The 26,289-nt window shown below is 62.2% G+C and overlaps 3 protein-coding genes across 20 annotated transcripts; 2 read left to right on the top strand and 1 right to left on the bottom strand.

Annotated features, from left to right (window-relative positions):
* Positions 1-5: 5 nt before the first annotated feature.
* Positions 6-5,254, top strand: NOX1 (NADPH oxidase 1). 3 transcript variants are annotated; one of them, XM_074600487.1, is made up of 13 exons: positions 6-373; positions 1,367-1,462; positions 1,964-2,074; positions 2,167-2,251; positions 2,329-2,474; positions 2,555-2,736; positions 2,972-3,110; positions 3,205-3,297; positions 3,462-3,688; positions 3,769-3,931; positions 4,060-4,206; positions 4,410-4,534; positions 4,724-5,254. In XM_074600487.1, exons 1-13 carry the CDS (start codon positions 329-331, stop codon positions 4,848-4,850), a joined length of 1,686 nt encoding a protein of 561 aa, XP_074456588.1. In that variant the 5' UTR covers positions 6-328; the 3' UTR covers positions 4,851-5,254. The 3 variants fall into 3 exon arrangements, 2 of the variants coding, with proteins under 2 accessions (XP_074456588.1, XP_074456587.1); XR_012588993.1 differs by having other exon boundaries at positions 183-373; positions 3,769-3,957; XM_074600486.1 differs by lacking the exon at positions 4,724-5,254 and having other exon boundaries at positions 183-373; positions 3,769-3,957; positions 4,410-4,563.
* A 539-nt stretch (positions 5,255-5,793) lies between these two features.
* CSTF2 (cleavage stimulation factor subunit 2) lies at positions 5,794-13,345 on the bottom strand. 3 transcript variants are annotated; one of them, XM_074601772.1, is made up of 15 exons: positions 13,211-13,345; positions 12,981-13,059; positions 11,690-11,859; positions 11,246-11,382; positions 11,009-11,128; positions 10,752-10,907; positions 10,500-10,623; positions 10,119-10,181; positions 8,761-8,820; positions 8,023-8,164; positions 7,505-7,656; positions 6,952-7,229; positions 6,395-6,520; positions 6,126-6,251; positions 5,794-5,994 (listed from the first exon to the last, which is right to left on the bottom strand). In XM_074601772.1, exons 1-14 carry the CDS (start codon positions 13,266-13,268, stop codon positions 6,129-6,131), a joined length of 1,788 nt encoding a protein of 595 aa, XP_074457873.1. In that variant the 5' UTR covers positions 13,269-13,345; the 3' UTR covers positions 5,794-5,994; positions 6,126-6,128. The 3 variants fall into 3 exon arrangements, with proteins under 3 accessions (XP_074457873.1, XP_074457874.1, XP_074457875.1); XM_074601773.1 differs by lacking the exon at positions 8,761-8,820; XM_074601774.1 differs by lacking the exons at positions 7,505-7,656; positions 8,023-8,164; positions 8,761-8,820.
* On the top strand, positions 13,327-26,157 carry SYTL4 (synaptotagmin like 4). Of its 14 annotated transcripts, none has more exons than XM_074601758.1 (23): positions 13,327-13,432; positions 14,162-14,276; positions 14,452-14,599; positions 14,678-14,867; positions 14,956-15,106; positions 15,201-15,310; positions 16,148-16,305; positions 18,970-19,121; positions 19,260-19,475; positions 19,965-20,074; positions 20,235-20,349; positions 20,508-20,615; positions 20,843-20,966; positions 21,066-21,156; positions 21,335-21,438; positions 21,548-21,634; positions 21,979-22,157; positions 22,360-22,462; positions 23,423-23,584; positions 24,426-24,531; positions 24,900-24,999; positions 25,515-25,723; positions 25,863-26,157. In XM_074601758.1, exons 2-23 carry the CDS (start codon positions 14,206-14,208, stop codon positions 26,003-26,005), a joined length of 2,937 nt encoding a protein of 978 aa, XP_074457859.1. In that variant the 5' UTR covers positions 13,327-13,432; positions 14,162-14,205; the 3' UTR covers positions 26,006-26,157. The 14 variants fall into 14 exon arrangements, with proteins under 14 accessions (XP_074457859.1, XP_074457858.1, XP_074457872.1 ...); XM_074601757.1 differs by having other exon boundaries at positions 18,967-19,121; XM_074601760.1 differs by lacking the exon at positions 14,162-14,276 and having other exon boundaries at positions 13,330-13,432.
* Positions 26,158-26,289: the final 132 nt, after the last annotated feature.

Genomic DNA, 26,289 nt, shown 5'->3' with positions numbered 1-26,289 from the left:
AAAAAAAAAGCCCATTTTTGTCCCCAAATATTGCAAAAAACCAAGAGACACAGCATCCCCCCTGCAGTGCCCAGCTGTGGAGCTGGGGGGACCCCTCATCGAGGGGCCACGTGTGCCGGGACGGCGCAGGAGGCTGGTTTTTGGGGCTGGCCGATGGGGTCAGCCCTGCCTTCCTGGAAGGTGGCCTTTGAAACCGCCAAGCATTTCCTCAAAGGCTTCTCGGGGGAAAGTCCCCGGCGGTGCCGTTCCCGCAGCCGGGGCTGCCACACCGCCTGCCGTCTCCATAAAAACGGCGAGCGCGGGCAGGCGGGCACGGGCACGTCGCACCATGGGCAACTGGCTGGTCAACCACTGGTTCTCGGCTGCCGTCCTGGTGAGTGTGCAGGGCTGGGAGGGACGCGGCGGGTTATGGGGGCGCACAGCTCTAAGGGGATTGTGGGGAAAAATAGGGGGTGATGGGCTGTCCTGGGGCTGGGCTGTAGGGATGGCTAAGGAGCCCCTCGGCTCAACCAACCTCCAAAGCCCTGGGGGGTTCAGAAAACTTGAGGAAAACATGACTCAAAGGAAAGGAGGTGGGGGGCCCTAGTACAAAAATTAAAAATGCCACCACTTTTGGCTGGGAGCATCCCAGTGCCTCGTCTCCCCACCTGAGAGCAGGAGGCCCCTGTAGGGCCCGCGCCGGTGTGAGGACCTGCACCGTGGGGACCATGTGCTGGTGCCATGCTGCGGCATCGCCGGTGTAATGGGGCTCACCCGGCCAGCACCACACCGGGGGCTCGGCGAGGATTGAGGAACTGCAAATGCGTGGGAAAATGGGGGTTGGTGGAAAGTTGGGTTATTTTCATTTTATAAATTACTTTAAAAAAAAAAAACCCAAAATACAACAACAACAAAAAAAAACCAAATGCAAGGCAGAGTGGTTTTGGGAGCCCTGAAAAAAATAAATAATCAGTGGCTGTGAGAGGAGCCATCGTGGGGTACAGCAGGGTTAGGCAGGGGATGGCTGTACGGTGGGACGGCGTGAACCATCTCCCTGGGAAATTTCCTCCTCCCGGAGTCTCCCCGGCTCAGCCCCAAGCAACCCCCCGACTCTGCCCTTCTGCCGTGCGTCCGCCTTTCCTCCTTCCTCGTGCGTGGGTGATGCACAGGGATGTGGGTGACAAGACAGTTATTTTGCAAGACTCCCACGCCTCTCCCCACCTTTGGCCCCGGGTCCCAGCCCCGTGCGCGCCGCTGCAGCTCATAGGGAAGCAGGAGGGGACGCGCTGCCCTGACGCCCCCCCGGCTGCACCCACCCCTGAGGGCTGTGGGGTAAGGGGGGGTCCTGGGTCGGGGTCTCTCGCGAAGCCATGGCTTTCCCCCGCAGGCAGCCTGGCTGGGCATCAACATCTTCCTCTTCACGTACTATTTTCTGTTCTTTGACTGGGATGAGCGGTATTTCTACACCAGGGCCATCCTCGGGGTAAGGTTCTTCCCCTCGGCACATGTGCCCCTCAGAGACCTCCTTCAGTGGGGTGGGGGCTGCAGCACCCCACATCCCTTCCTTGTCCTGCCCTCTTGCAGCCCACCATCGCTCCATCTTAGTCCCCAGCCCGGCATTGCTACGTGCTGGTCCCTGTCCTGTCCCAGCCCAGCATTACCTCACTGTAGCTCAGCATCACTCCCTCCCAGTACCCAGCCCAGTTCAGCATCACCCCCTCCCAGTCCTCCTCTCCTGGTTCAGCGTCGCTTCCTCCCAGTCCCCAGCCCAGCATCGCTCCCTCCCAGCACCCAATCCAGCATCCCACAGCCCCGGTCCCAGCTCAGCATCACTCAGTCCCAGCCCAGCATCCCTTAGCCCCATCCCATCCCAGTCCCAGCACCGCACCACGCTGGGCAGAGACGTGGGGGACAGCATGGCTACAGGCAGATGTGCCCGTCTGTGGCAGGGGACAGCGCTGCTCACCCTCTGCCCTCTCCCCAGTCCGCCTTGGCATGGGCCCGGGCATCGGCCAAGTGCCTCAACTTCAACAGCATGCTGATCCTGCTGCCCGTCTGCCGCAACCTCCTCTCCTTTCTCCGCGGGACCTGCTCGGTGAGTGTCCCGTGGTGGCACAGCCAGAGCGGCCATCCCTGTCCCTATCCCCATCCCCATCCCTGCCCTGACGACGACGCCTCTCCCCGCAGTGCTGCCGGCGGACGCTGCGGAAGCAGCTGGACCATAACCTCACCTTCCACAAGCTGGTAGCCTACGCGCTGGCCCTCTTCACAGGTACCGCCCTGCACCGGGCTGGGGCACAGTGGGGACTGGGGGGCGGCCAGGTGAGTGACTGCCTGTCCCCTGCCCAGCCGTGCACACCATTGCCCACCTCTTCAACCTGGAGCGCTACAACCACAGCCAGCAAGCCACCGACGGCAGCCTCCCCGCCGTCCTCTCCAAGATGCACCTGCATGGCAGCAACAAGTGGCTGAACCCCATCCACTCCAACCAGACGGTGAGCGCTGGCCCCGGCCCCCAGCCCCCCGGCCATCCCCCATCCCCTGCCCACCCTAACCCACCCCGCCGCCCCTGCAGACCGTTGAGTACGTGGCCTTCACCACCATCCCGGGCCTGACGGGGGTCATCATCACACTGGCGCTCATCCTCATGATCACGTCCTCCACCGAGTTCATCCGCAGGAACTACTTTGAGGTCTTCTGGTACACACACCACCTCTTCCTCGTCTACTTTGCTGGCCTCGTCATCCATGGCATCGCGTAAGGCTCCTCACTCCTCCCCGAAGGTGGGATAGCAAGGGGCAATGGCCGCAGACCCCCGATGGGACAGCCCTGCCTGCCCCAGGGGAGCGGTGCAGCCCTGGAGGAGGTTCACTGGGGCTGGGGGCTCTCCATTCCCGGGGCTGGCTAGCCCAGCTGGCCCCATGAAGCGCAGTTCAGCGCCGTTCAGGGAGGCAAGAGCCGGCCCCAGGGCTCACCCATCACCTCCCCACAGCGGGCTGGTGCGCGGGCAGACAGAGAAGAGCATGGAGGAGGTGCACCCCCACCGCTGCGCCCAGTATCTCACGCAAAAGGACGAGGACTGCAGCCACAACTGCTGCAAAGACCCTGAGTTCGGGAGCATCCCGGCCGAGGTGGGACAGCCGCGGGGGAAAAAGCCCTTCCCTCGCCCTTGGGATGCTCCAGCACCAGCTCCCCCCAACCCTTTGCTCTCCTCCTTCCCCACAGTCCTGGAAGTGGGTTCTGGCCCCTTTCCTCCTCTACATCTTCGAGCGGATCCTCCGGGTCTGGCGTGGGTGGCAGAAGGTGGTTGTCACCAAGGTGGGTGGCGCAAGAGCCCACGCCTACTGCTGGCTCCTTCTCTCACAGACACCAGTGCCGCAGCTCCTTGCCCGGGTGGCCGTGGGGAGGTGGGCAGGGGCTGCTGCCGAAGCCCCTCGCCAAGGGACGGGAGCTGGGCACTAAGCCCTGTCCCTGCACTGCAGGTGGTCATGCACCCTGGCCACGTTCTGGAGCTGCAGATGCAGAAGAAGGGCTTCCGCATGGAGGTGGGGCAGTACATCTTCGTCAACTGCCCCGACATCTCCCTGCTGGAGTGGCATCCCTTCACCCTCACCTCGGCACCCGAGGAGGACTTCTTCTCCATCCACATCCGGGATGCCGGCGACTGGACGGGGCGTCTCATCGACACCTTCCAGCAGCAGATGCCCAGGTAGGCTGGGGAGTGCCTGAATGGACCCCCCTGGGGATTTGGGGAGGCCATACCTCTTACCCGGCCCCTCCCTTGGCCAGGATCAAGGTGGACGGCCCCTTTGGCACAGCCAGCGAAGATGTGTTCCAGTACGAGGTGGCCATGCTGGTGGGAGCAGGCATTGGCGTCACCCCCTTCGCCTCCATCCTGAAGTCCATCTGGTACAAGTTCCAGCAGGGTGACCAGATCCTCAAGACCAAGAAGGTGTGGGGTGTCCCATGGGACCAGCGGTGGGTTTCTCCATGCTGGGCTTCCCCATCCTTGATGTTGCACCCTTCCGCCCCTCCTGCCCTACCCCACCTTAATTAACCCCTCTTCCCCCCGCATCCCAGATCTACTTCTACTGGATCTGCCGGGAGACGGGAGCCTTCGCCTGGTTCAACGACCTGCTTGCCTCGCTGGAGCAGAAGATGGCCGAGTCGGGCAAGGCAGACTTTCTCACCTACCGGCTTTTCCTCACCGGCTGGAACAACAGCATCGTGAGTTGGCCACGGGCAGGCATGACTGCAAGGGGGACGCACAGGGTGGCCGAGTTGGGCAGGAGAGGCAGGGCGAGCTTGCAGGCATAAAGGCAAGGACCGGTGTTTGGTGGGCAGCTGTGGTGGGTGCTCCTCTGGGGTGAGGGCCTGGAGGTGGGCTCACAGGTGGTAGCCGGGGTCCTCACCGTCCCTGCTCTGCCCAGGCCAACAACGTGGCACTCCACTTCGACACCGCTACGGACACGGTGACAGGCCTCAGGCACAAAACCATCTTTGGCAGGCCCATGTGGAACAGCGAGTTTGCGGCGGTGGCTGCAGCCCACCCCAGGTGAGAGCCGGGCAGGGGGTTCAGGGTGCCGGGAGGGACCCCCTCTTCCCCGGCACCCAGCACGGGGTAGTGCTGGCTTTAGGAGGAGTGTGCTCATCCCCTGCAGGTTGCAGGGACCCCAAAAAGCTCTTAAATCCCTTTATCCGTGAGCCGTCTGCTGGGCGCTGACAGCCCCTGTGCTGCGCGCAGGTCGGTGGTCGGCGTGTTCCTGTGCGGGCCGGGGCCCTTGGCAAAGAGCCTGCAGAAGTCTTGCCACCAGCACTCCAGCCTGGATCCCAGGAAGGTCAAATTCTACTTCAACAAGGAGAACTTTTAAGCTGCAGCCAGGTTGGGAGCCTGGAGGGCAGGGACCCTGCCAGCCTCACCTCACCCCCCCATGCCAGAGCATGGCCAGGGATAAGCAGCTGCTGCAGAATGCACGCACCGAAGCCGGGCAAGACACAGCAAGTTACTCCTTCTCCATGAGAAACTCCAGGTTCAAAGACTGCTGCCTTCTCGACCCAGTCTACAAGGGTTCGTCGTGGGGGGGAGCGGGCCTGCAGCTCCACACGTTCCCCCGGTTGAGAAGCTGCGACGATGCTGCTGGAGCAGCAGGAGCGCCCAGCAGGCTGGGCAGAACCATGGGACGGGACACAAAGATGCTGAGCAGGCACTGGGGGCTAAATGTACCCCTCTGGGTTTAAAGAGTCCTTTGGGTAAATTAAACTTGCTTTCCTTTGCAATAAAAGCTGTGGTGGCGACTCAGTTCTGTGCAGGTGCGAAGGGAGCCCTCTCTTCGCCCCCTTGTAGGGCTGCAATAAAAAGCCTGGTTAATTTTAAACCTGCTGGGGTGCGCGGTAAGGTGCGGGGGCTCGCTGCCACCGCCCAGAGCCAGGCTGCACCACCTGCCAGGCACTAACCAGCACGCAGGCTGACTTCAAATGTGGCTCACACAAGGGCAGCAAATTCTGCTAAAGCGTATGCAGAGAAGAGGGGGAAAAAGCAGCCCCACAGAGCAGGCTGGTAAGCGATACAGCAATCGGATACGGAGCCCTTCCCACCCGGTCGGCAGGAACAGAAAGCCGAGCTCTCTGTCCTGCCCTTCCCTTACGCCCCTGTGAACAGCTGTGACACAGCACGGCACAAAATCCCACGAGCAGACCTTGCCCTGGTGCTGGGGAGATGGGAGGAAGGCGAGTGGTTTGGACTAGCCAAAAGCCAGAACCCAACAGTCCCACTCCGGCCTCCACGAGACCAACCAAGCCAGGCGGAGACGTGGCTTTACTCAAACCCTCCTCCCACTTTATTTCAAACATCATAAAATATACACACAGAAAAAAAGGATGAATGAGAGGGGAAAACGTTGTTGAGGGGGGGGAGGAGAAACCTCTCCCAAAACGCAGCATCAACTCAGACAGCAACGGGAAGCAGCTGCCACGGAGCGTCTCCTCTGTGCAGGCATCGGCACCTCCACCACGCGCCTGTGAGGAGGAAGGGGAGGAGAGTGAGCCCCGGCACGGAGAGGAAAAGCAGGGCAGAGCCCCATCCTGAGCAGCTCTGCAATTTACTGAAGGGGAGAAGGCACAGGCCAAGGCTGGGTTAAGGACATCACCTGTCAGGGTGCCCCCGTGGACTTCTGGATTTGCTCCTTCAGGATCAGGATGCTCTGCCGTTGCTCCGGGGGCAGCATGGCGATCTGGTCCGCCGTCAGCTGCAGAACCTGCATGATCAGGGCTGCCTGTGGGGAGAGGGGAGAATCAGAGACCTGCCCTGCCAGAGCAGCCATGGTTACCGGAGCCAGGAAGGGGCTGTCCTCGCCACAGTAAGGCACGTAGGAAGCGCTGCTCCCGTTGTCCTGCCCTTTCCCTTTTCTCCACTCACCTTCTCATGATCCTGGGGGGTGACCTGGCTCTGTCCAGGGCTAAAGCCTCCGGGCTGACCAGCTCCTTGGACCCCTGCCCCAGGAATGCCTCCTCCCTGCATGCCTGCCCCTGCCATGTTAGGAACCTGCAGGCATGAGAGAAGGGTTAAGGACCAAGGGGGTCTCTGGACTCAGCCATAGAGATATAGGAATGTAAAAGCAGATGATCAGATGGATGCCCTCAGACAGCCTGAAGACTCCCGAGCACGGAGAGAGACAGGTTACCATGCATTTTACATGCTCTCCTCTCCCTCCACCTCCTGCACGCCTTCCTGTGCTTCAGGAAGAGGTGGAAAGAGGCCTGAGTCTTGTCTTGTCCCCAGCAGACAGCCAGTGCTTGGGGAGATGGGACAGGTGCCCCAAACCCCTCAGAGCACTGACCCAGCCTTGTGCTTCTCGGAGGCACTGCGGGACACCCTCCCCTCTCTGCCTGCTGCAGGAGGCGATCGCCCCCCTCACCCATCCCAAATCTACAAGACACCATCAGTGCTCAACTGAGCAGAGGTTGTCTGTGTACCTGGCGGGGCCCCTGCGGGCCACTGGCTCCCATGTTAAGTGGCCCTGGACCCTGTATCCCACCAGGCATGGGGCCACGCGGGTTGGGACCAGGCCCTCGAGGCTCCAGGCCCCGGGGCTCCATGACCCTGGCCTCCATGGCCCTGGCTTCCAGCACCCGCGGCTCCAGGACCCGTGGCTCCAGGCCTCGTGCCTCCAGGGCTCGCGCCTCCATCACCCGGGGCTCCAGCCCTCGCGGCTCCAATCCTCGTGGCTCCAGCCCTCGGGGATCTCTTCCGACTGCAGGGGAAAGACAAGGCAAGGTGTTGAAGGGAGCAGTGCGGCAGGGAGCATGGGAGCAAGCGCGCTGCCACCTTTGCCTGGGGACTAACAAACGCCCAGAACGTGCAGAGCTCAGGGCAGAAGGGACATCCCTGGAGGAAGTCCCTTGCCCTGGGTCAGCTGTTTCACTGCCCAAACCCCCTTCCTACGCCTCGTGTCGGGGCAGCGGGCTCCACTCTGACTTCTTGTCTGCACGCTTTAAGCCACCCACTATTTCATGCCCCCTCTCTCACCTCGAGCATCCATCAAGGGCCCCCGTGGCTCTCCCATCAGTGGTCGGGGTTCTCCCATGGGTCCCCCCCTCATCTCATGGGGGGGGCCACGGCTGTCATGACCAGGCATATGGTGCATAGGGGCTCCCTGGTGGGGCGGCCCAAGGTAACCTCTGACGCAGAGAGACGAGGAGAGCAAAGCAGGAGGAGGAGAAAAAGCGAGAGAGTGTGAATCAGACGCTGGCTTGGCACGGTCTGGGCAGAGCGCTGGGATTGCCCCCGAAGCCGGCCGCAGGGGGAGGAGGGGGAGGCTGGCACAGGGACGGGTGCTGTCGGCCCCAAGCCACAGGGCTGCTGCCATCACACCGGGGATGCCCCATCCCCGGGAAAACGGGCTGGCCCCCGCAGTCGGCAGCACAAGGGCCTCCGACCAGGCAGCGGTGACTCCCGGAAGGCTGGTGCCATCCCTGTCCTCAGCGAGAGGTCACCCTTGGGCAGGGGACAGTGCCAAGGGCTCCTCTCCTTCCCTCTCCCCTCACCTGGGCTCCACTTCTCCAGTGACTGAGAGCAGGGTCCCTCCGCGAGGGTCATTCGGGGCATCTCCCAAAAGGCCTCGGGGCGGCGGGCCACTAGCAGGTAGAGGTCCACGCTGCATAGGGGCCCTCGGGTCTGGCATGGGCACTGCCAGGGAGACACACAAGAGATCGTGAGGATCTGCATGACCAGAGCCATGCTGAGACTGTCCCCCAGCGCCCTCAAGGCATTCGCTGCTCCCCGGCGCACAGGCAGGTGAGCCGTGCTGACCGCCGGGGGCAACAGCCCCTTGTGCAAGGCCAGAGCGCACCGAAGCCCCTTCCCTGGATGCTGATTTTATCCCTCTCTTTCCCTCTCTGGCTCTATCTCAGGCTCCTTACGGCACCAGGTGGCCAAACCAAGCGTGGGTGCCCCCGTGGCGATCTCTACAAGCGTGGGCATCACCCCCCTGCTGACGTGGGGCCAGGAGCAAAGCAAGACCTGGAAGACTCCTGGTAGCAAGGTATCAAAGGGGGCAAAGGTCCTCTCTGAGCCCACTCTCCTTTTCCACTGGTGGCTCTCTGTGTACGGCGCTAGCCTGTTCCCTCCTCTGGCCCCAGAGGAAATCCTGCCTCCTCCTAACCCTGCCAGGCTACAGGGTGATAGGCCAGTCCCCATCCCTGAGCACAGTGGGGTGAAATCCGCTCTCTGTACACTCCACAACAAGCTCCATGGGAGAAGGGAGCTGGCAGGTGCCGGGATACCTTGAACGCGTTCGATAGACGCAGGCCTGGCAGGTCCCACGGGCGAGAGCTGCAGGTTCCCTGGGCAAGCAGCAGGAAAAGAGGGAGAAGAGCAGACACGTAAATAGTGTATGCACACATGCACTCAGCCTTCGGGATAGTGCTGCCTGCAGGATCACCTCCACTCCCCTGAAGTCCCCCGGAAAACCTATGGAGAAGATGCTGCCTGCTGCAGGTCTGGCTTTATCAACCTCTTCCATTAATGCCACCTCTGCTGTGGCATGACAGCCAGCTTGGCGTGGCCCTTCCCTCGCTCACCACGTGAATGTGTGGGGCAGGAGGATATCCTGCTAAGAGAACTGGCATTCTGTGGGGCCACGCTGCGCCCCACAATGCACAGCCAGTCAGCTTCTGCTTCTGCCCCTGCCGGCAGCTTCCCACGGCACTCCCCAGTGCCAGCTTTCTGTCTGCTCTCCAAAACCTTCCGGGTGCCAAGAACTGCCAGCTTGCTCTCAGGAAGATGGTGCCCACCCCAAAGAAAATGAGAGTCAGCTGCCCCTAAGTACCCAAGACCAGAGGATCTCAAAACAGGTTTGCCATGTTTCTGGTACACGGCCTACAATACGACTCAAGGCCATAGAGGTGTCAACTGCCTGCGTGCCTTATTACTGGGAGAACAGGAATGCCTTGGTTGTGCTAACCCCGGTTTCGGGGTGCACGGCTTGACGGGCGGCTACGCAACATGTGAACCGTAAGGAATCCGGCTCCAGGGCTGGGCCGTACAGACCGTGCCTGCGGAAGGAAAGCCAAGCCATCACTCATTGGGAAATTCCCTGCCAAGCCTCCAACTCACTGTCACAAGCAAAAAGCGAAGGCCCAGCTCCCTCTGCCGGGCACAGCGCAGGGAGCGCTGGCAGAGGCGGCCGCGGCACAAGCTGCTTCCCAACACCCAGGCAGCAAAGGAGCAGGACAGGTACCAGAGAAAAGCAAGCTCTGCCTGCTCGCACAAGCACAGGGACAGAGAGGGGCTCACAGAGAGATGGAAAACAGGCATGTCCCGCCCGGTGGGGCTCTGCGGGGACTGGCAGCTCTCCCAACTTCCAGGTCACGTCTGCACGACACGGCGCAGAACAAGCTGGGAGCAAACCGGTGCATGGGCTGAGGCCCTGGAAGCAGGAGAGCTGCTACCACAACCTTGCGCCTAAGCGAACAAACCCAGGCACAGCTCAGCGCTGCAGGAGCTGCCCCGGATCCAAGGATGGCAAGGCTCCAGGTAGCTGGCAGGGGCTCTTGGCACAGCACTGTTCACCGCCCATGGCCTGGGCCCCTGCTGGAGCGAGGCTCACATGACACACAGCACTAACCCATGTCTGTTTTACCTTGTCCACGCTCCAAGGGGACAGGCCCTCCGCCCGGAATCCCAACCTGCGGCTGCATCCCACCTGAGGGGGAACAGGCAGAGATCAGATCCCTCCTTGGCCATCCCTGCACCACTAACCGATTCCCTTAGCCCCAAATACCTCCCCCCTCCCAGCTCCTGGGGTAGCATCTAGAAGTTTATTTTCTTGGTGTTGGTCCCTCACAGAGATAAGCCAACTTTCTGGACTGCTGCTGGCAGCAGCCACAACCACGACACACAGTATGGGACTACGCATGCTCTCACAGGGCCAGGCCCTCTGGTTTTAGGGGGAAGGTAGAGGGGGACTGTCTGCAGGACACACAGACCCATGGCACCGTTTATCCGAAACCCAAGCACTCACCTCCTGGAGCCATGGGGCCAGGGCCCGGGCCCTGCACAGGGGCTGCCATCTGTCCTGGGGCCGGCACTCCTCCCTGCATGGGCGGCTGCATCAGCGGAGGAGCGCCATTTACGTGCATCCCACCCTATCCAGGAGAGAAACCAGACCTCAGGGAAGCCCTGTCGCCCAGGCATGCATGCCCCAGCTGGAAGAGCTGGAACCAGCAATGCCCATCTCTCCTGTGTACAGCACGTCCGTCACGTCTGCTCTTACTATGGGCTGCGGCTGGGACGAGGGGGTATTCTGCGGGTTCAGCTGGGCATTTGGCCCTGGCCCAGGCCCTGGTCCCGGCCCAGGCCCTGGCCCTGGCACTGGCTGCTGGTTGCCTGGGATCAGAGGAGGAACACTGGTCTGGCGATGCAGGATTTTCTAGGGACAGAAGAAGGAGAAAGGAGTTCTTTTCCACCCTCCTCCACAACAGGCTACCACCGATATCCTACCGACCCCCGATGAGGCAGCAAGGGACAAACCAGCGCGATCTCCGGGTCAACGATCCTCATGACCACCTGGGCCTGCAGCAGGGCGTAAGCAAGCTGGGGGTTCTGGAGCAGCATGTTCCTGGCTTCCTGGGGGCTGTTCTGGACACACAACTGAGAAGAAACACACAGATCAGAGCTCTGGCAAGGCGCAACAGGGGCTGCGAGAACAAGGGCAGCAGTGGTAGAAGCTGTGCTTATGGAGAGAGTACAGCTCTCTGCTACACTCACCTTCATCTGCTTCATCAGCTCAAACATCTGCTCGGGGGGCAGGCTGGCTACTGCACGGCTGATGGATTCAGGGGCATCTTCAGGATTGACAGGGTCCCCATAGGGTGACTCTATGATGGGTGCACCTGTACCCAAGCCTGCAACAGAGTTTGTGACCTTGCACACCAATGTGAACTGGCCATTTTTAATGGGCTCATCAGATGGGAAGCACCACGCCATTACAGAGAAAGGGAGACAGTAAAAAAGGGAGATCATATGGGAGAGAAAACACAGAGCTGAACCCACGTATCCCCCTGCAAAACTACTCGCTATATCACTTGGAGCAGGTCAGCTCTGCAAGGTTTCCACCTTGCCAACCTCACAGAAGAGGCAGGCTTTGTAAGGCTGAAAAGGTCGGGCCCAGCACAACATCAGTGCGGTCTCCACCACAAAATGCAGACTCACTCTTCAGCTCCTCCTTGTTCTTCTCGCTGGCCGCATTGTCAACGCGCAGGGCTCTCCCACTGAATTCTCGCCCATTCAGGTTCCGCATGGCACTGAGGGCCGTCTCCTGGTCTTGGTACTCACAGAAGCCATAGCCCTTTGGTTTTCCTGTCTCCCTGTCATACACCAGCCTGCACAGCGAGGAGGAGAGAACCACGACTGCTGAGGGCAGTGCAGGCATTGAGCAGCGTGCAGTGCCCACAGCTCCCCATTGCTCAGGAGGGGGATATTGGGGGACACAACAGAGGAGCAGAGTGAAGGCACCAGGGTCAGATAAAGGCACGCAACAACCAGCCTTAAGCCTGAGCCAAAAGGTCTCCTGGACCCAGGCTGATGGGTATTCCCAGAGCTCTGGTGTCCAGGAAGGCCACCAGCACAAGCGCTGTGCTTCCTGTGTCCCCACAAAGGCATCTCTTGGGGACACAGGACTGGACTGGCTGCTCCTGCAGCTCCCAAGCCCTTAACTGAGAGCTCTCTGAAGCCTGCTGCCAACTCAGGAAAACATCCCTGCAGAGCCACTGGGGTGGGAGTGCTCCGCACCCCCAGCTCTCTGCATAGAGCCTGATCAGAACCCGAGGACTTACACACCCCAACTCCATGCCATGGCAGGGCACCTGCCTCCAGCCTGGTGCAGCCTGCCCATATTCAGGCTCAGCCTATTACACTCTACATCTCCAGGCCACCTCAGTGCCTGCACCCCCAGGAGAGCTACCACAGCCTCACAAACCCCTCCAGAAACCGCCCTGCTCGGCACTGCCCGGCAGAAGGCTGGCCCTGCCACAGCACAGCCCTGCACGGCCCCATGCCACCTGCAGGGCTCGGGGCAAGGCTCTCCCGTGCTGCCCCGCGGAACCAGGGAGGCCGGCAGCCACTACAGAATCACAGAGTGGTCGGGGTTGGAAGGGACCTTTGGAAATCATCCAGTCCAACCCCCTACCAAAGCAGGGTCACCCACAGCAGGATGGACAGGAACGTGTCCAGGTGGGTCTGGAATATCTCCAGTGGAGGCTCCACCACCTCTCTGGGCAGCCTGATCCATAGCTCTGGCACCCTCAAAGGAAAGAAGCTTTTCCTCATGTTGAGATGGAATTTCCCGTGTTCCAGAGGGAAGAGAAGAGCTAAGTCTCTGGGAAGAGCCTTAGCTATTGCTGAGCATTGATGAGATCCCCTTTCAGCCCCCCCTTCTCCAGGCTGAACAGCCCCGGGGCTCTCAGCCTTTCCTCAGCAGAGAGACGCTCCAGTCCCTTCTCACCTAAAGCTCACCACGGGCCCAACCTCAGAGAAAATGTCCTTCAGCTGCTCCTCGGTGGCTTCGTACGGGATGTTCCCCACTGTGGAAGAGAGACAGCGCCCGCCGGTCAGCGCGGCGCCCGACGGCTGCGCGGACACCAGCCCCCCACGGCGGGGAGGATCCGGCCGGCCGGCCCGCCCGTCCCCGTCCCCACTCCCGTTCCCCTGCCGTCCCGCTCCCGCGGCGCTCACCGAAGACGGAGCGCAGGGAGCGGTCCACGGCGGGGTCCCGCACCGACAGCCCCGCCATCCCGCCGCCCGGGCCTCGCGGCCGCTTCCGGTCCCTCACCCCACGCCGCTCCCCCCGCTTCCGCTTCCGCCCGCGCCCACAACAAACATGGCGGCGGCGCGGTGGAGAAGACGCTCCGGCGGGAAACAGGGGCCTGCGCCGTGGTAGCCTGCGGGCCGCGCTCGGTAGGAGCGAGGAGAGCGGCGGGACAGCCGGGCGGGCGTGCTGGGTACTTGGGGAGCCCTTCCCGGCACAGACGGGCAGGGGATGTCGGCTGCCGCGGCCTCAGGGGTGCGGTCCCGGGCACCGGCCCTGAGGCACAATGCTCTGCGTATCCCACCCCCCACCGCCGGGCACCCCGCTCCTATAGGGTACCCCATTCCTCTGGGCGCCCCATCCTCCTAACCCCCCGGGGCACCCCATCCCCTGGGGTACCCCATTGCCGGGCACCCCGTTCCATAGAGTACGGTATCCCCAGAGTACCCCATTCTCCCCGGACTCCCATCCACTGGGATACCCCACCTCTAGAGCACCGCACCACTCAAGCATCCCATCCATTGGGGTACCCTATTGGCAGGCACCCCATTCTGTGGAGTGCCCCAGCCACCACCCCAGAGTACCCCGGTCCCCCTCAGGACACCCTATCACCCAGAGTATCCCCCCCAGGGCACCACAGTCCCCCAGGACACCCCAGCCCCTAGGGTGTCTCCCCCGCGAAGGGCACTCCAATCCCCCAGGGGACCCCATCCTCCAGCCACCCCAGCCCCCAGGGTACCCCACCTCCCTGGTCACCCCATGGCAGTGCCAGGGCAGCCAGGGCTCTGATGCCCACAGCTTGGCGGTGCCAGGGACCCCCACTGGCCCCGGCTCCCTCCTGTCCCTTGTAAGCCTGACACCTTGTGCCCACCTGGCAGGCGGCTGGGTCCCTGCTAGATGGTGATGTCCCTCTGTCCACGGGATGGAGGCAAGGGATGTCCCCATCCCTGTCCCTGCGCTGGCCACGGAGCTGCAGTTTGCCCAGCGCCTCAGGTGAGCCTGTGATGGGGGAACGGGAGGCCTGCAGCTGCTCCAGCAGGGTGCAGGCAGGGCGCAGGCAGGTCTGGCAGGGAGGAGAGTTCAGAGGGCCAGCCCCGCACCCTAGAGGGGCTTTCTTCCTTGTGGCTGGGTGGGCTGGGGAGGGCCTGAACATGTTTTGGCCTTGCAGGGAGCATTTGGAAGAGAGGCAGCTCCTAGATGGGCGCTACCGGCTGCAGGAGGTGCCAGGGGGCCGGGTGGCCCTGCCCGTGCTGGAGGAGAAGCTTGACCAGCTGCGGCTGCCCCAGGAGATGCCCTGTAGGCTGGTCCGGATCCAGGTTGGGAGAGATCCCCCGCCCTGAGCCCTGCCGTGGGGTGACAGGGTCTCAGTCCCACGTGTCACGTCCCTCCTGCAGGACCCTGTCCCCTCCAGGGCAGCCCGCCGGCGGACGCCCGCCCAGAAGCTGCGGGATGAGCTCCAGCGGCTGCTGGGCGAGAGCTGGTCAGAGGAGCTGGAGCGCGACGTGCCCCACACCTGGCAGCGGCATGGGGACCTGGTCTTGCTGAGCGAGGACAGCTTCGGGGCTGCGCTATGGGAGAAACTGGGTAAGGGGGAGTGTGTTCTGCCTGCCCAGATCCTGCCCGTGGAGCTGCCATGGCCTTTCCCAAAGCTCCCAGGACGGGTGCGTTGCAGGTCCAGCACTCTGGAAGACGGTCGCTTCGGCTCTGGGTGCCCAGCGGCTGGCCAGGAGAGGACGGGTGTTGCCGGATGGAATGCGGTCCCCCAATGTCACCCTGCTGCTGGGCCAGGACGGCTGGGTGGAGCACGTGGACAATGGGATCAGGTAGGCAGGAGCCATGGCGCAGGATGCGGCCAGGGCGGGGATGCGGCCAGTGCGGGGAAGGGGCTGCCCTCATTGGGCTGGTGATATCTCCCAGGTACACGTTCGATGTGACCAAGTGCATGTTCTCACCGGGCAACATCACAGAGAAGCTGCGGGTAGCCTCTCTGCCCTGCTCCGGGGAGGTCCTGGTGGATCTGTACGCAGGTAACAAGGCCGGCAGAGGGCTTTGGTGGGGCAGGGCAGGCAGAGAGCAGTGATGCAGGTACTGATGGCATCCAGGTGGATTTGAAATGTTATTTCCAGCCTGGACTGGAAAAATACCCAGGTAGAGCTCCTGCTCTGTGCGTGATCCATCAGCTAACCTGGCATTGCTGTCCCTGCTGCATCCCTGTTGCCTTTACACTCTCAGGATGACCTTGCACTCAGGCTCTGCGGAGCACTGCTCTGTACCCAGTGCTGGTCATGGATACATTTAAATCCATGGAAAAGATTTGTCCTTGATATTGTTTCTGAAAAGCTCCCGTAGATTTCCTGAGCCTGTACTGATGTGCTTTCACGACAAGCTGGCACTAACTGAAGCGTCCTGTGCTGTGAGATAAAGGGGGAGATCACATCAGGCGTTTACATGTCAAGAGAGCCGCTGTTTTGTGCTTGAGAAAATTAGTGCTTCCAATTTGTGCCGCACAGAAAGGATGTGGCACTCACAAAACTCCTCTGGAGTAATTAAAATAAGTGGTAGTCAGGCACTTCTGTACAGAGTGGAAGCAGAGCAGGGCAGGTCTTGAGCTAATGGCCAAAGACCAAAGGTAAAATAAGCTCCTCTGTAAACACTTTCCAAGACAGATTTTGCTTTTGGGGAGGTGTGTGTGTGGGGGGTGAATTTCCATTTTCCCAGCATCTGGCCTTGTTCCGACCTGGAGCAAAGTGGATGCAGAGAGCCAGGGTGGCAATCTGCATCCTGCCCTGCCTCCATGGAGGAGCGCAGACCCCCATCGGTGCCCAGACCCTGCCCTTAGCCACTGCCACCTCTCCTGCCCCCAGGCATCGGCTATTTCACGCTGCCGTACCTGGTTCACGCAGCGGCTGCCTTCGCCCACGCCTGCGAGTGGAACAGCCACGCCGTGGAGGCCCTGCGGAGGAACCTGGCTCTGAATGGCGTGCAGGACCGCTGCCGTGTCCACCACGGGGACAACCGGCAGGTGAGCAGTGCCGACCAGCCGCGGTCCCTCCAGCCCCACACAGCATGCTACTCACTTCCCCTCTCCTTCCAGCTGGAGCTGCGGGACGTAGCAGACCGGGTGAACCTGGGGCTGATTCCCAGCTCGGAGGAAGGCTGGCCGGTGGCCTGCCGCGTGCTGAAGAAGGGCACGGGTGGGGTTCTCCATATCCACCACAACGTGGAGACTCCCCCTGCACCAGCCCCAAGGCAGGCCCCAGTCCTGCAGGCTGAGCAGGGGTCTCCAGAGGGAGCCGGCTCTGATGGAGAGGTGCAGCGTCCAATGGAGGGCAGTGGGAAGGAGACGCTGGGGGCCAGGATCAGGCCCGAGTGGCAGAGGTGGGCTGAAGCCACAGCGGCACGGATCCAGGGGCTGCTGGCAGAGCTGCACAGGCAGCCGTGGCGCACCAGCATCCTGCACATCGAGGCAGTGAAGTCCTACGCGCCCCATGTGCATCACCTTGTGCTGGACCTCGAGTGCCGGCCAACGCTGCCTGCCTAGCTGGCCACGGGCCCTGGCGTGGCTCCAGCTCCCATGAAATGCTGGCATTGGATCATCTGTGGCCAGGAGATGCTACTGTTGCCTGCTGCCACTCTGGACGCACTTTTACGTCCCCTCGTTCTTGGGTACCTTCCTGTGCCCAGAGCACTGAAAGATGTGCTCCCATGGGAGATCCCATGGCCTAGGATGGAGCGAACTGGGACTGAGAGTGCCCTGAGTCCTCCGCTGTCTGTGCCTGTTGCTGCCCAGATCTTGGACATTTGGTGCCACTTTCAGCCCCGTTTCCCACAGGAGAGAGCCACAGGGCTGAATAAACCTTGGATTCCTGATGGGCTTCGTTTCAGTGAGTCAGGGACAGTCTTTGTGCTTATATTTACTAGCGTGCTTTTGTATTGTACTGGAAACGAGTCTGTTCATCTCGGTTTCTTACCTTTTTGCAGAAATAAGGATGTTTCCCACCCCTCTTCTTGGCTTCCAGTTAAAACGCGAACACAAGTGCAAGTGTGGGGGTCCTGCCTGGGGAGGCCGGGTCCCCTGGCAGTGGGTGGAGGGGCTTAGGGGTCAAAGCCTCTGTCTGTGTCCTTTGCCCTCAGCTCTGCCTGCGAGCCCAAAGCCCTCTTGCTTTGCATGTGTACCCCTGTTGCAGAGAAACCCCCTGCCTGGGGTGGAAGTCCCACTGGCCTTTTGGTGTCCCTGGGTCCCCGTGGGTTCTCCCCTGTGTCGGTGTCCCGTCTCCTCCCGCAGGGCTGGGACCCGTGGCTCTCCCCATCCTGTGTCAGCAGCCGCCAGCGTGGGCAGAGCCGTGTCCTCACGTTGGCTTTGCTCCCAGCCGGCCTCCCACTGTGTGGTGAGAAGCCGCCTTCCCATGGAGGTGAGCCCCATGCCTGGTCCTGCCACGTCTGCTGATGGTTTCCCTGCTGTGGGCAGAGCCGGGGCCGTATCTCTGCCCACGAAGGACGAGGGCAGAAGCCGAAGCCTTGCAGCGGGGCCATCCCCTGCTGCTTGCGTCCCGGTCCCTCGCCCACCGCCGTGCTGGGCTCCCCCGGGAGCGCGGGTGGCTGTAGACTTTGTGCCGGCGTCTGTGTGCTCTTTGGGAGGAGCTGCCTTCCCGCTGCGGGGGGGGCCGGCCCGGGGAGCCGGGGCGGAGCCGTGCCGGGGGAGAGCAGCCCCGCGGGGTTGGGAGCGGGAGCTGCGGGAAGGGGGTGGACGGGGCGGGCGCCGCCTCCCACCCGGGCCGCCCCGTCGGTGCCGCAGGTGCGGAGGGTTCGGCCCCTTTAAGGAGGCGGCACCACACACATCCCCCCCCGCCTTTGTCCCCCCCGCTGCTGCCGGGAGGCGCTGGCCGGAGCCGCGGCAGGTACCGGGCGGGGACGGGGGCAGCATCGGCGAGGTTCCTGTGCTGTGCTGCTGGGGGTGGGGGGAACGGGGACGCGGTGTCCCGCGGGCCGCCGGAGCCGGTCAGGCGCGGAGCTGCCTGCGCGTCCCTGTGCCGGCGGCCCTGGACGGGGTGAGTCCCGGCAGAGCGGAGCCCGCGGGCCGCCCCGCCGCCTCCACGCCGGCCCGCGGCGACAGGAAGGTCCGTCGCGCTGGGCTCGACAGCGGCCGCTCCCAGCCGCCAGCCGGTCCCCGGCTCACCGGTGCCCCGGACGGGGAGGGGGGAACCCTGCGGGCGGGCTGCCGACCCCCGGGCTGCGGGAGCGCCGCTCTGCCCGACTCCGTCGGGCTCCGGAGCTGCCGCGGTCGCCCGGGGTCCGGCTGTCAGCGCCCGCCGGTGGCTCCCGCCGCTCCCGGGGGGACCGGCAGCTTTCCGAGCGCGGGGTGCGTCTGTGGGCGCAGCAGCTCCCTCCTCCGCGGGGGTGCCCGGGGGCGCTGGGCGTTAGCCCCGGTGCCAGGGAGCCGGCTGAGGTCGGCGGGGCTGGCAGGCGGCCGACAGCCCGGCCCGCAGCCGCGCCGTGCCCTGGGCAGGGCGGGAGGGGTGCGGGCGCCCGGGGCACCGGCCGCGGCGGTGTCTGGGCTGCGGTGATCCGGGATGGGGGGGAGGGGGGCCGGTCCTGCCCTGGGGTGCGGGCACGGGGTACCCAGCAGAGCCGGGGCTACAAGCCCGTGATGTGGCTGCGCTTCACCGGCTGGCTTTGCCCACAGCAGCGACGTGTCCGGCTCCTCTGGCAAGCGATCCCGGGTGCAGCGATGTCGGAGGCTGTGGATCTCTCCTTCCTGTCCGAGGCGGAGAGGGATTTGATCCTTCAGGTCCTGCAGCGCGACGAGGAGCTCCGCAAAGCGGAGGAGAGGAGAATCAGGTAAGGACACGGCCGGGGCCAGGCAGGGTGCTGGTTTCCCTGCTTTGCTCTAGAAGCAGAGGGGTGAGGGTGCAGGCAGTGGGGACCCACGGGGTTCCAGCGTGGCTCTGACGGCTCCCGGTGTTGGGGTCCAAGCAGACGGCTGAAGAACGAGCTGCTGGAGATCCGGCGCAAGGGGGCCAAGCGTGGCAGCCAGCGCTACAGTGAGCGGACGTGTGCCCGCTGCCAGCAGAGCCTGGGCCGCATCAGCCCCAAAGCCAACACCTGCCGGGGCTGCAACCACTTCGTGTGTCGGGACTGCCGTTCCTATGGCCCCAATAGCTCCTGGCGCTGCAAAGTCTGCTCCAAGGAGGCGTGAGTACCTGGGGACAAGTGTCAGGGACCTTCTGCATGCTCCTTCTGTCCCCTTCCTCTTGATGCCCCATGGCCAACCTTTCCTGGCCCAGCTGGTCTTCTCCAACGCAGGGCTGCTGTCACTTCCTAGGGTGGGCACCCATGGTTGCGTGATGGAGAACTGGGTTGTGCTCCACTCTTGGGTCTTCTTCATGCCCACCTGGCTCATTTTCCCCCATTACTTGACTCTGGCATCCCCCTGTGTCCCTCTCACAGCCTGTGTTTCAAGTACCCCAGATTTCTTCTCTCTTGACTCCCCGTGCCCTACAAACCCCGTTTTGCTTGAGATGTAGCTGGGCCTGTTGTCTGCCCAGTGCATCGCCTCTGCCCATCCGCCTGCCCAACGTGCCCATGGTGCCTGTGCTGCCCTTGGCCATGGCAGCACCGAGGGTGGCTGTGGGGCAGAGCGAGTAGCCCCCCGTGGCTCCTCACTGCCCCCCTGCCCTGCAGCGAACTGAAGAAGACGACGGGCGACTGGTTCTACGACCAGAGGGTCAACCGCTTCGCCAACCGGCTGGGCAGTGACATGGTGCGGCTGTCCCTGCGATACAGGTCGGCAGGTAGGGGTGCTGTAGTGATGCCTTCTCCCGCAGCCCAGCCCTCCAGGATGCTCCAACTTTCCCTGGCACTCCTGTGCCCAGTGCAGAGTGGGCTGGGAGTAGCTCCTGCTCCAGCAACGGGCTCGGAGCAGTGGTCCTCCTGACGCCTCTCTCCTTCCAGCCAGCAAAAGAGAGACCGTGGGACAAACCCTCCTCCAGAAAGCTCAGCTTGGCGAGCCCAAAAGCTCCTCCACAGCCCAGCAGCAAAGCCCCCCAGCACCCCGGGAGGGGCCCAGGTGAGGATCCTTGCTGTCCCCTCTGCTTTGTGTGCCAGCTCTCTTCTGCGGGGACGGGAGGGACGCTGCCGCCCTGCTTGGATCATTGGTGGCGCAGAAGCTCTCTCTCAAACTGTTCCTCCTCGCCAAACAGGACATACCTGTGGTTTTGTTTGCAGTTTGTTTCCGGATGCCTCAGACCCTCGGGATGGCAAAAGTGACACAGAGTCCATGGAAAACATGAGCCTGGATGGCTACAGATCTAGTCCTGGTGGCACGAGGGGCAGGTGAGGGGCTCCCTGGGGCTCCTTGGAAAAGCTGGCTTGGCAGAGGATGAGGACCTTCATCTCAAATGCATTTTTCTTGGTCTAGTGAGGGGGAGGCTGGCTCTGCTGGGCTGAAACCTGTCCCTGGGCAGGCAGGTCCTCTGCTCCCTAGGGTTGGGTGCTCTGGGGAGCTTGTGGAGAGACAGCGCTTGCTCTCCGTGGGACAGACCTTTCTGTGTCTCCTGCAGGAGTAACTCCTTGGGGAGAGCTGCCCCTCTCAGAGATGGAAAACAGGTTGCTGTGCCGGCAGGACCCGCTGCCTCCAGCCTGACCCTCCCTCTCCGCTCCAAGAACCAGCTCTCCGACGGACGGGTGCGTGCCGCTGCTCTGGTGGGCTCAGCCCTGGCCTGGGGCACAGGGCTGGGAGCCCCATGGGGTACCCACTCCTCTGAAGGGAACCTTCCTCCCCAGGATGCCACCATGGGAAGACACAGCAGCGCCTTGGTCGACGAGCATGAAACAATATTCAAGAAGAATCCCCGGCGGGTGGTGAGGCCTGCGGGTGAGAGCTGCATGGATGCAGGAGTCTTTGGGTGCTGACACGTCAGGGGGTGGGTGGCTGCTTCTCCCTAGGCTGTGGTGGGCTCTCAGTGCAGACAGGAGAGGCTGGGGCAGCCCCGTGCAGCAAGGGAGCAGCGGGACTCCACCAGTCCTGCACCATGCCATCATCTCTCGTGCAGACTATACCAAGTCGGTGATCGACCTGCGCCCGGAGGACTTAGTAGGGGAAGGTGGCTCATTGGGGGACAGGAGCAAGTCAGTCCCTGGCCTCAACACAGAGCTGGTGAGACCCTCGGCATGCTGCAGAGCTGGCTACCAGGTGGAGGAGCCATCTACCTGGCTGGCCGTGCCCTGCTGCCCCCCACGAAGGCAGCTTGTCCCTCTCTTTGCAGGAGGAGGAGGAGGAGGACATCGATAACCTGGTGGAGATCCATCGGCAGAGGGTGGCCCGGGGCAGCATGCGCAGCGGCACCTCTTCGGTGAGTCCCCGCAGCGCGGCCATGCTCTGCTCCGCAGGAAGAAATGATGGAGGAGGGCAGCGCCGATGGGTTGGGTGGGAGGGAGATGGGGGGGAAGCTCCTGGGGTGCAGGGAAAAGAGCTTGGGGCAAGGGAGCTTCCTCCCCTTGAAGGGCATCGAAAAGCGGAGCCCCAGCTCTCTTCCAGGGAGTCCGCATGTGGGTGGGAGGTGCTGGGCGGCCATCCCCAGCCACGGAGCGGGTAAGAGGGGCTGTGCGGAGGAGGCATGGGGAGTAGTAGCCTCGCTGAGGATGAAGAGGGACCTCGAGTGATGTTCCCCTTGCTCAGCCCTCCCGTGTCTTCCAGAGCACGCTGGGGAGCATGGTCAGCATTTACAGCGAGGCCGGCGACTTTGGCAATGTGGCGGTCACCGGGGGAATCTCCTTCTCCCTGAGCTACGAGCAGAAGACGCAGACCTTGTTCATTCACGTGAAGGAGTGTCGCCAGCTGGCCTACGGGGACGAGGGCAAGAAGCGCTCCAACCCGTGAGAGCTGGGGGGGGGGGCGATGGCCAGTGGCACTGCTGGTGGTGCTCAGCTGGGTTGTGGGGTGCCCACCAGAGATGGGGAGCTGTAAGTGGGGGGTCTTGGTGAGGCAGGAGGTCTGGGCTTGCCCTGGGGGGCTTGGGGTGTGTGGGGGGGCTAGTTGTGGGGAGATTGGTGAAACGCTGCCTGCTCCTCCCTTCAGGTACGTGAAGACCTACCTCCTGCCTGACAAATCCCGGCAAGGGAAACGCAAGACGACCATCAAACGCAACACCGTCAACCCCCTGTACAATGAGCTGCTGAAGGTAAGGGGGCTGGGGTGGGGTGCAGCCCCGCTGTGAAGCTGGGCAGACGCTCGGCCCTGGGGATGCTGCTAGAACAAACTGAGGGAGGGATGGGCTCCGAGCCCTGAGGGCTCAGAGCTCTGCAGAGGCCGCATGTCCAGGCGCTGCACCCTACAAGCTGGAAAAACCCCCTCCCAGGCTGGGTCGCTGCCCTGGGGTGGCTGTGGTGTCAAGCCCTGGCTGCTGTGGCGGGGTGCACAGCTGCAGATGTGAACGTGTGTCACACACAGCCTGTGTTCCTGCCTCTTGTGGCATCCCCCAGAGCAGAAGCTTACAGGTAAGCTTCTGCTTACCCTGGACATGGCTTTCTGTGGAGAAGGCTCCTGGGCCACTGCAGGCAGGGTACACTGGCACGAGGGTGGGCAGCATGGCTGCAGAGGCAGAGATAAGGTGGTTCTGGGCCCCAGGGCAGAAGCACTTGGCACTGCCCTTCACAGTCCCCACTGTGGCCACCATCAGGTGGTGGGAAGGGCTGGCTCCGTCCTGAGCCCGGCAGCACATGGCTGAGGCCAGGCGCTCTCTGGAGAGGAGGGAAGTGGGAACTGTGGTTGTGTTTCCAGGCTGCCGCAGCCCCGGGTTTGCTGAGCTCTCTCGCTCTGACCACCTGAGGCTCAGTGAGCTGGCAGAGCTTCGCTTGTGGTGGGATGGGGTGGGGTGGCCGGATGCCATGAGTCCTAGTCCTGGCTCCATGCAGGCTCCAAGGACCACTTTGCCTGGAGAGCACGGGCTCCTGCACCACTGCCCCGGGGCTTTGAGGTTTCATCAGGCTTGGAAAGGGAGACAAAGTGTCTCCTGCATGCATCCATTGCTCCTCAGACCTGCCTCCTCTCCTGCTCGAGAGCTGTGGCGGATAGTGCATGCCAAGCCTGTCCCCCGCCTGGCGCTGCCTGCTCACCGGTGGTTTTCTGTCTCTCTTCCTAGTATGAGATTAACAAGTCCCTGCTGCTTGCGAGGACGCTGCAGTTCTCGGTCTGGCACCATGATCGCTTTGGCCGCAACACCTTCCTGGGGGAGGTGGAGGTCCCGCTGGATGCCTGGAACTTCGAGAGCCACCTGGAGGAGTTTCTGCCCCTGCACGGCAAGGTGCTGGCCCTGCCACCCCGGCCCCACGGCCCCCAGCAGCCTCCCTCGCCTGTCCCTGTCTCGGGGGGTGGCCCTCATGGGCAGAGGGGCGCGGAGACATCAGCCGAGAGCTGCCAAAAGGCTTGTGCCAAGTCAAATCTTTGGAAAAATGAAGCCCCAGCAGCAGATAGCAGTGCTGTCGTAGTAAAAAAAAAAAAAAAGACAACAAAAAAAATGACAAAAAAAAGGTAGATTTTCTGCCTTGAGCCTATCGTCCCTATTCCTCGTCAGTAAGTTCCCTATGGGATGCAGCAGGACATTCCTCTGCCCCATCAGGTATTTTCATTCTACTTGCTCGATTGCTCCAAGAGCACAGGTCTTCCCAGCTCCCGGCTGGGAGGAATCGGAGCCAAATTCAGCGGAACAAATGGGGGAAATTGGCTAGGACGTCCTGCTGTGGGCTGTAGAGCCGTGCAGCAAGGGCCTTTGTGCAGCTTGATGGCAACAGCAGATGCTGCTGCTGGACTGAAGAGTCTGGGTCCCTTGGCTAGCTTGTACTGCGGGCTCAGCCCTCGGTGTTACTGGGGCTCGAGCAGCTTGTGGAGACCCCTAAACAGCGTTTCCCAAGGGAAGTGATTGAGCGAATAGTGGGATCCCAAAGGAGCCGGTCTGAGTCTGACCTAGTGATGCTGGGGAGGTTCTGCAGGCATCTGTGCTGGCTAGACCAGCTCCAGGAGAAGCCAAGCCCTTTGGCCCAGCACGGGGAGGTGCTGTGTCTAGACCAGGCCATCACCATGTCCACTTTGGCCAAGCGGTGTTTGATACACACTAGCAGTGCTTGATAAGTCTTGTTGCTTTGCAGATTGGGGCGGATGCTGCTGGTCTTCACCAGTACAAGGGGGAACTGGTTGTCTCCATGAAGTACATCCCATCTTCCAAGCACCCTGGGGCCGGGAATGGCAGGAAGGGTGAGTGCTGGAGCTCCAGGATCTCTGTGTAGCCTGCAGGACCTGCTTGTGGACACGAGAGCTGGGTCTGGGTGGTGCCACTGCAGCCTTCTCTTCTGCAGCACCTGCAGGGCTGCTCTGGGTCTGGGCAGACCCGTCTGTCCTCAGGCTGGCCAAGTGGTCCCAGTGCTTTCCTGGTGCTGGACCCACGTGGAGCAATTGTCTGCTGTAACCTCAGTAGGCAGGGCTGGGACGGGAGGAAGGAGGAGATACCAACTGGGGATCTGTACCTGCCTCTGCTGTGAAAGCTGTTCAGCAGGACCTTTCCAGAAGTTAGCAGTGGTAGAAATTAAGGTTGATTAATTCTTGCTGTGTTGCGTTTTTCCCAGGCAAAATGGGGGAAGGCGGTGAGCTCCAGGTCTGGATCAAAGAAGCCAAGAACCTCACGGCTGCCAAATCCGGGGGGACCTCCGACAGCTTTGTCAAGGGGTGAGTGTGTGTCCCAGGTTGGGGACTGTCCCCCTTGGCTGCATCCTAGAACCGCCCTGGGGAGGGATGTGTCTCTGCACTAACTGCCCTGCGCTGCCTGTGTTGGTACCCTGAAAGTCACTGCCTGCCCATCTCTGCCTGGAGATGAGATGCTCCTGGTGGCAAACACGTTTTGGACGGCTGAGAGGTCGCAGTGGGAGGCTGCATGCAGGGCATGGCTCCAGCTGCTGTCCAATTGTCTTCCCAGAGGTCCCCAAACCACTGGGCAGCATGGCTTGGGGCAAGCAGGCTGCGGTCCTTGCCCTCTCCTCGCCTTAGACCACCTGCAGTCTGCTGAGCGGCTTTTCAGGAGTCGGGGCAGAGACCCAACCCTTAGCAGACCATTGTGGCTCTTCCTGGGCCATGTCAGGGAAAGTGGGGCTCCAGACCAGGTTCTGGAGTGTTGAGGTGCCCCAGCCCCTGGGGCGGATGGCAGTTGAATACACGCTGCTAACCCAAGGGGTTGCTTCCCCCAGCTACCTCCTGCCGCACAAAAACAAAGCCTCCAAGAGGAAGACGCCCGTGGTGAAGAAGACCCTGAACCCTCATTACAACCACACCTTTGTCTACAACGACATCAACCCCGAGGACCTGCAGCACATCTGCCTGGAGCTGACGGTCTGGGACCGGGAGCCACTGTCCAGCAACGACTTCCTTGGGGGTGTCCGCCTGGGGGTGGGAAACGGTGAGGAACCCTGGGGTCCCAGCAAGCCCTGGGGTCCCAGCAAGCCCTTGGGGACAAGCAGGCTGGCTTGGGGCTGCCTCGCTGCAGGTAGGAGGCTGCTCCAGTGGTGACTTCTGCCCCTCTCCTTCCTTTCTCCCAGGCATGAGCAATGGGCAGGCTGTGGACTGGATGGACTCCACGGGTGAGGAGCTGAACCTGTGGCAGAAGATGCGTCAGTACCCGGGCTCCTGGGCGGAGGGGACGCTCCAGCTCCGCTCCACCATGGCCAAGCTGCGGCCGTAGGCTGCAGCCCTGGCAGCGTGACCTGGCCGAGGGCCAGCAGCGCCGCTCGGGAGCCGCACTCTCTGCGTGGCTCTGCAAGGCTGCCACACCTGCTTATTTTATTTTATTTTATTTTGCTTATACTTTAATAAACATGACTCTCTTGAAACAGGCTTGGCCAGAAAGTCGTCTTGGCCTAGCTTTGTTTAAAGGGTTTTCCTTTGTCTTAGGCTCTGCACCAAATTTCAGGCTGAACTGGAGTCCTTCTGGACCCTCCCTTCTTCCCCCCTCGGGCAAAACGCTTT

Source organism: Larus michahellis, chromosome 9, assembly GCF_964199755.1.
Source record: "Larus michahellis chromosome 9, bLarMic1.1, whole genome shotgun sequence".
Lineage (NCBI taxonomy): Eukaryota > Metazoa > Chordata > Aves > Charadriiformes > Laridae > Larus > Larus michahellis.
Note: the sequence above shows the minus strand (reverse complement) of the source record. Positions and strands in the feature narration are given on the sequence as shown.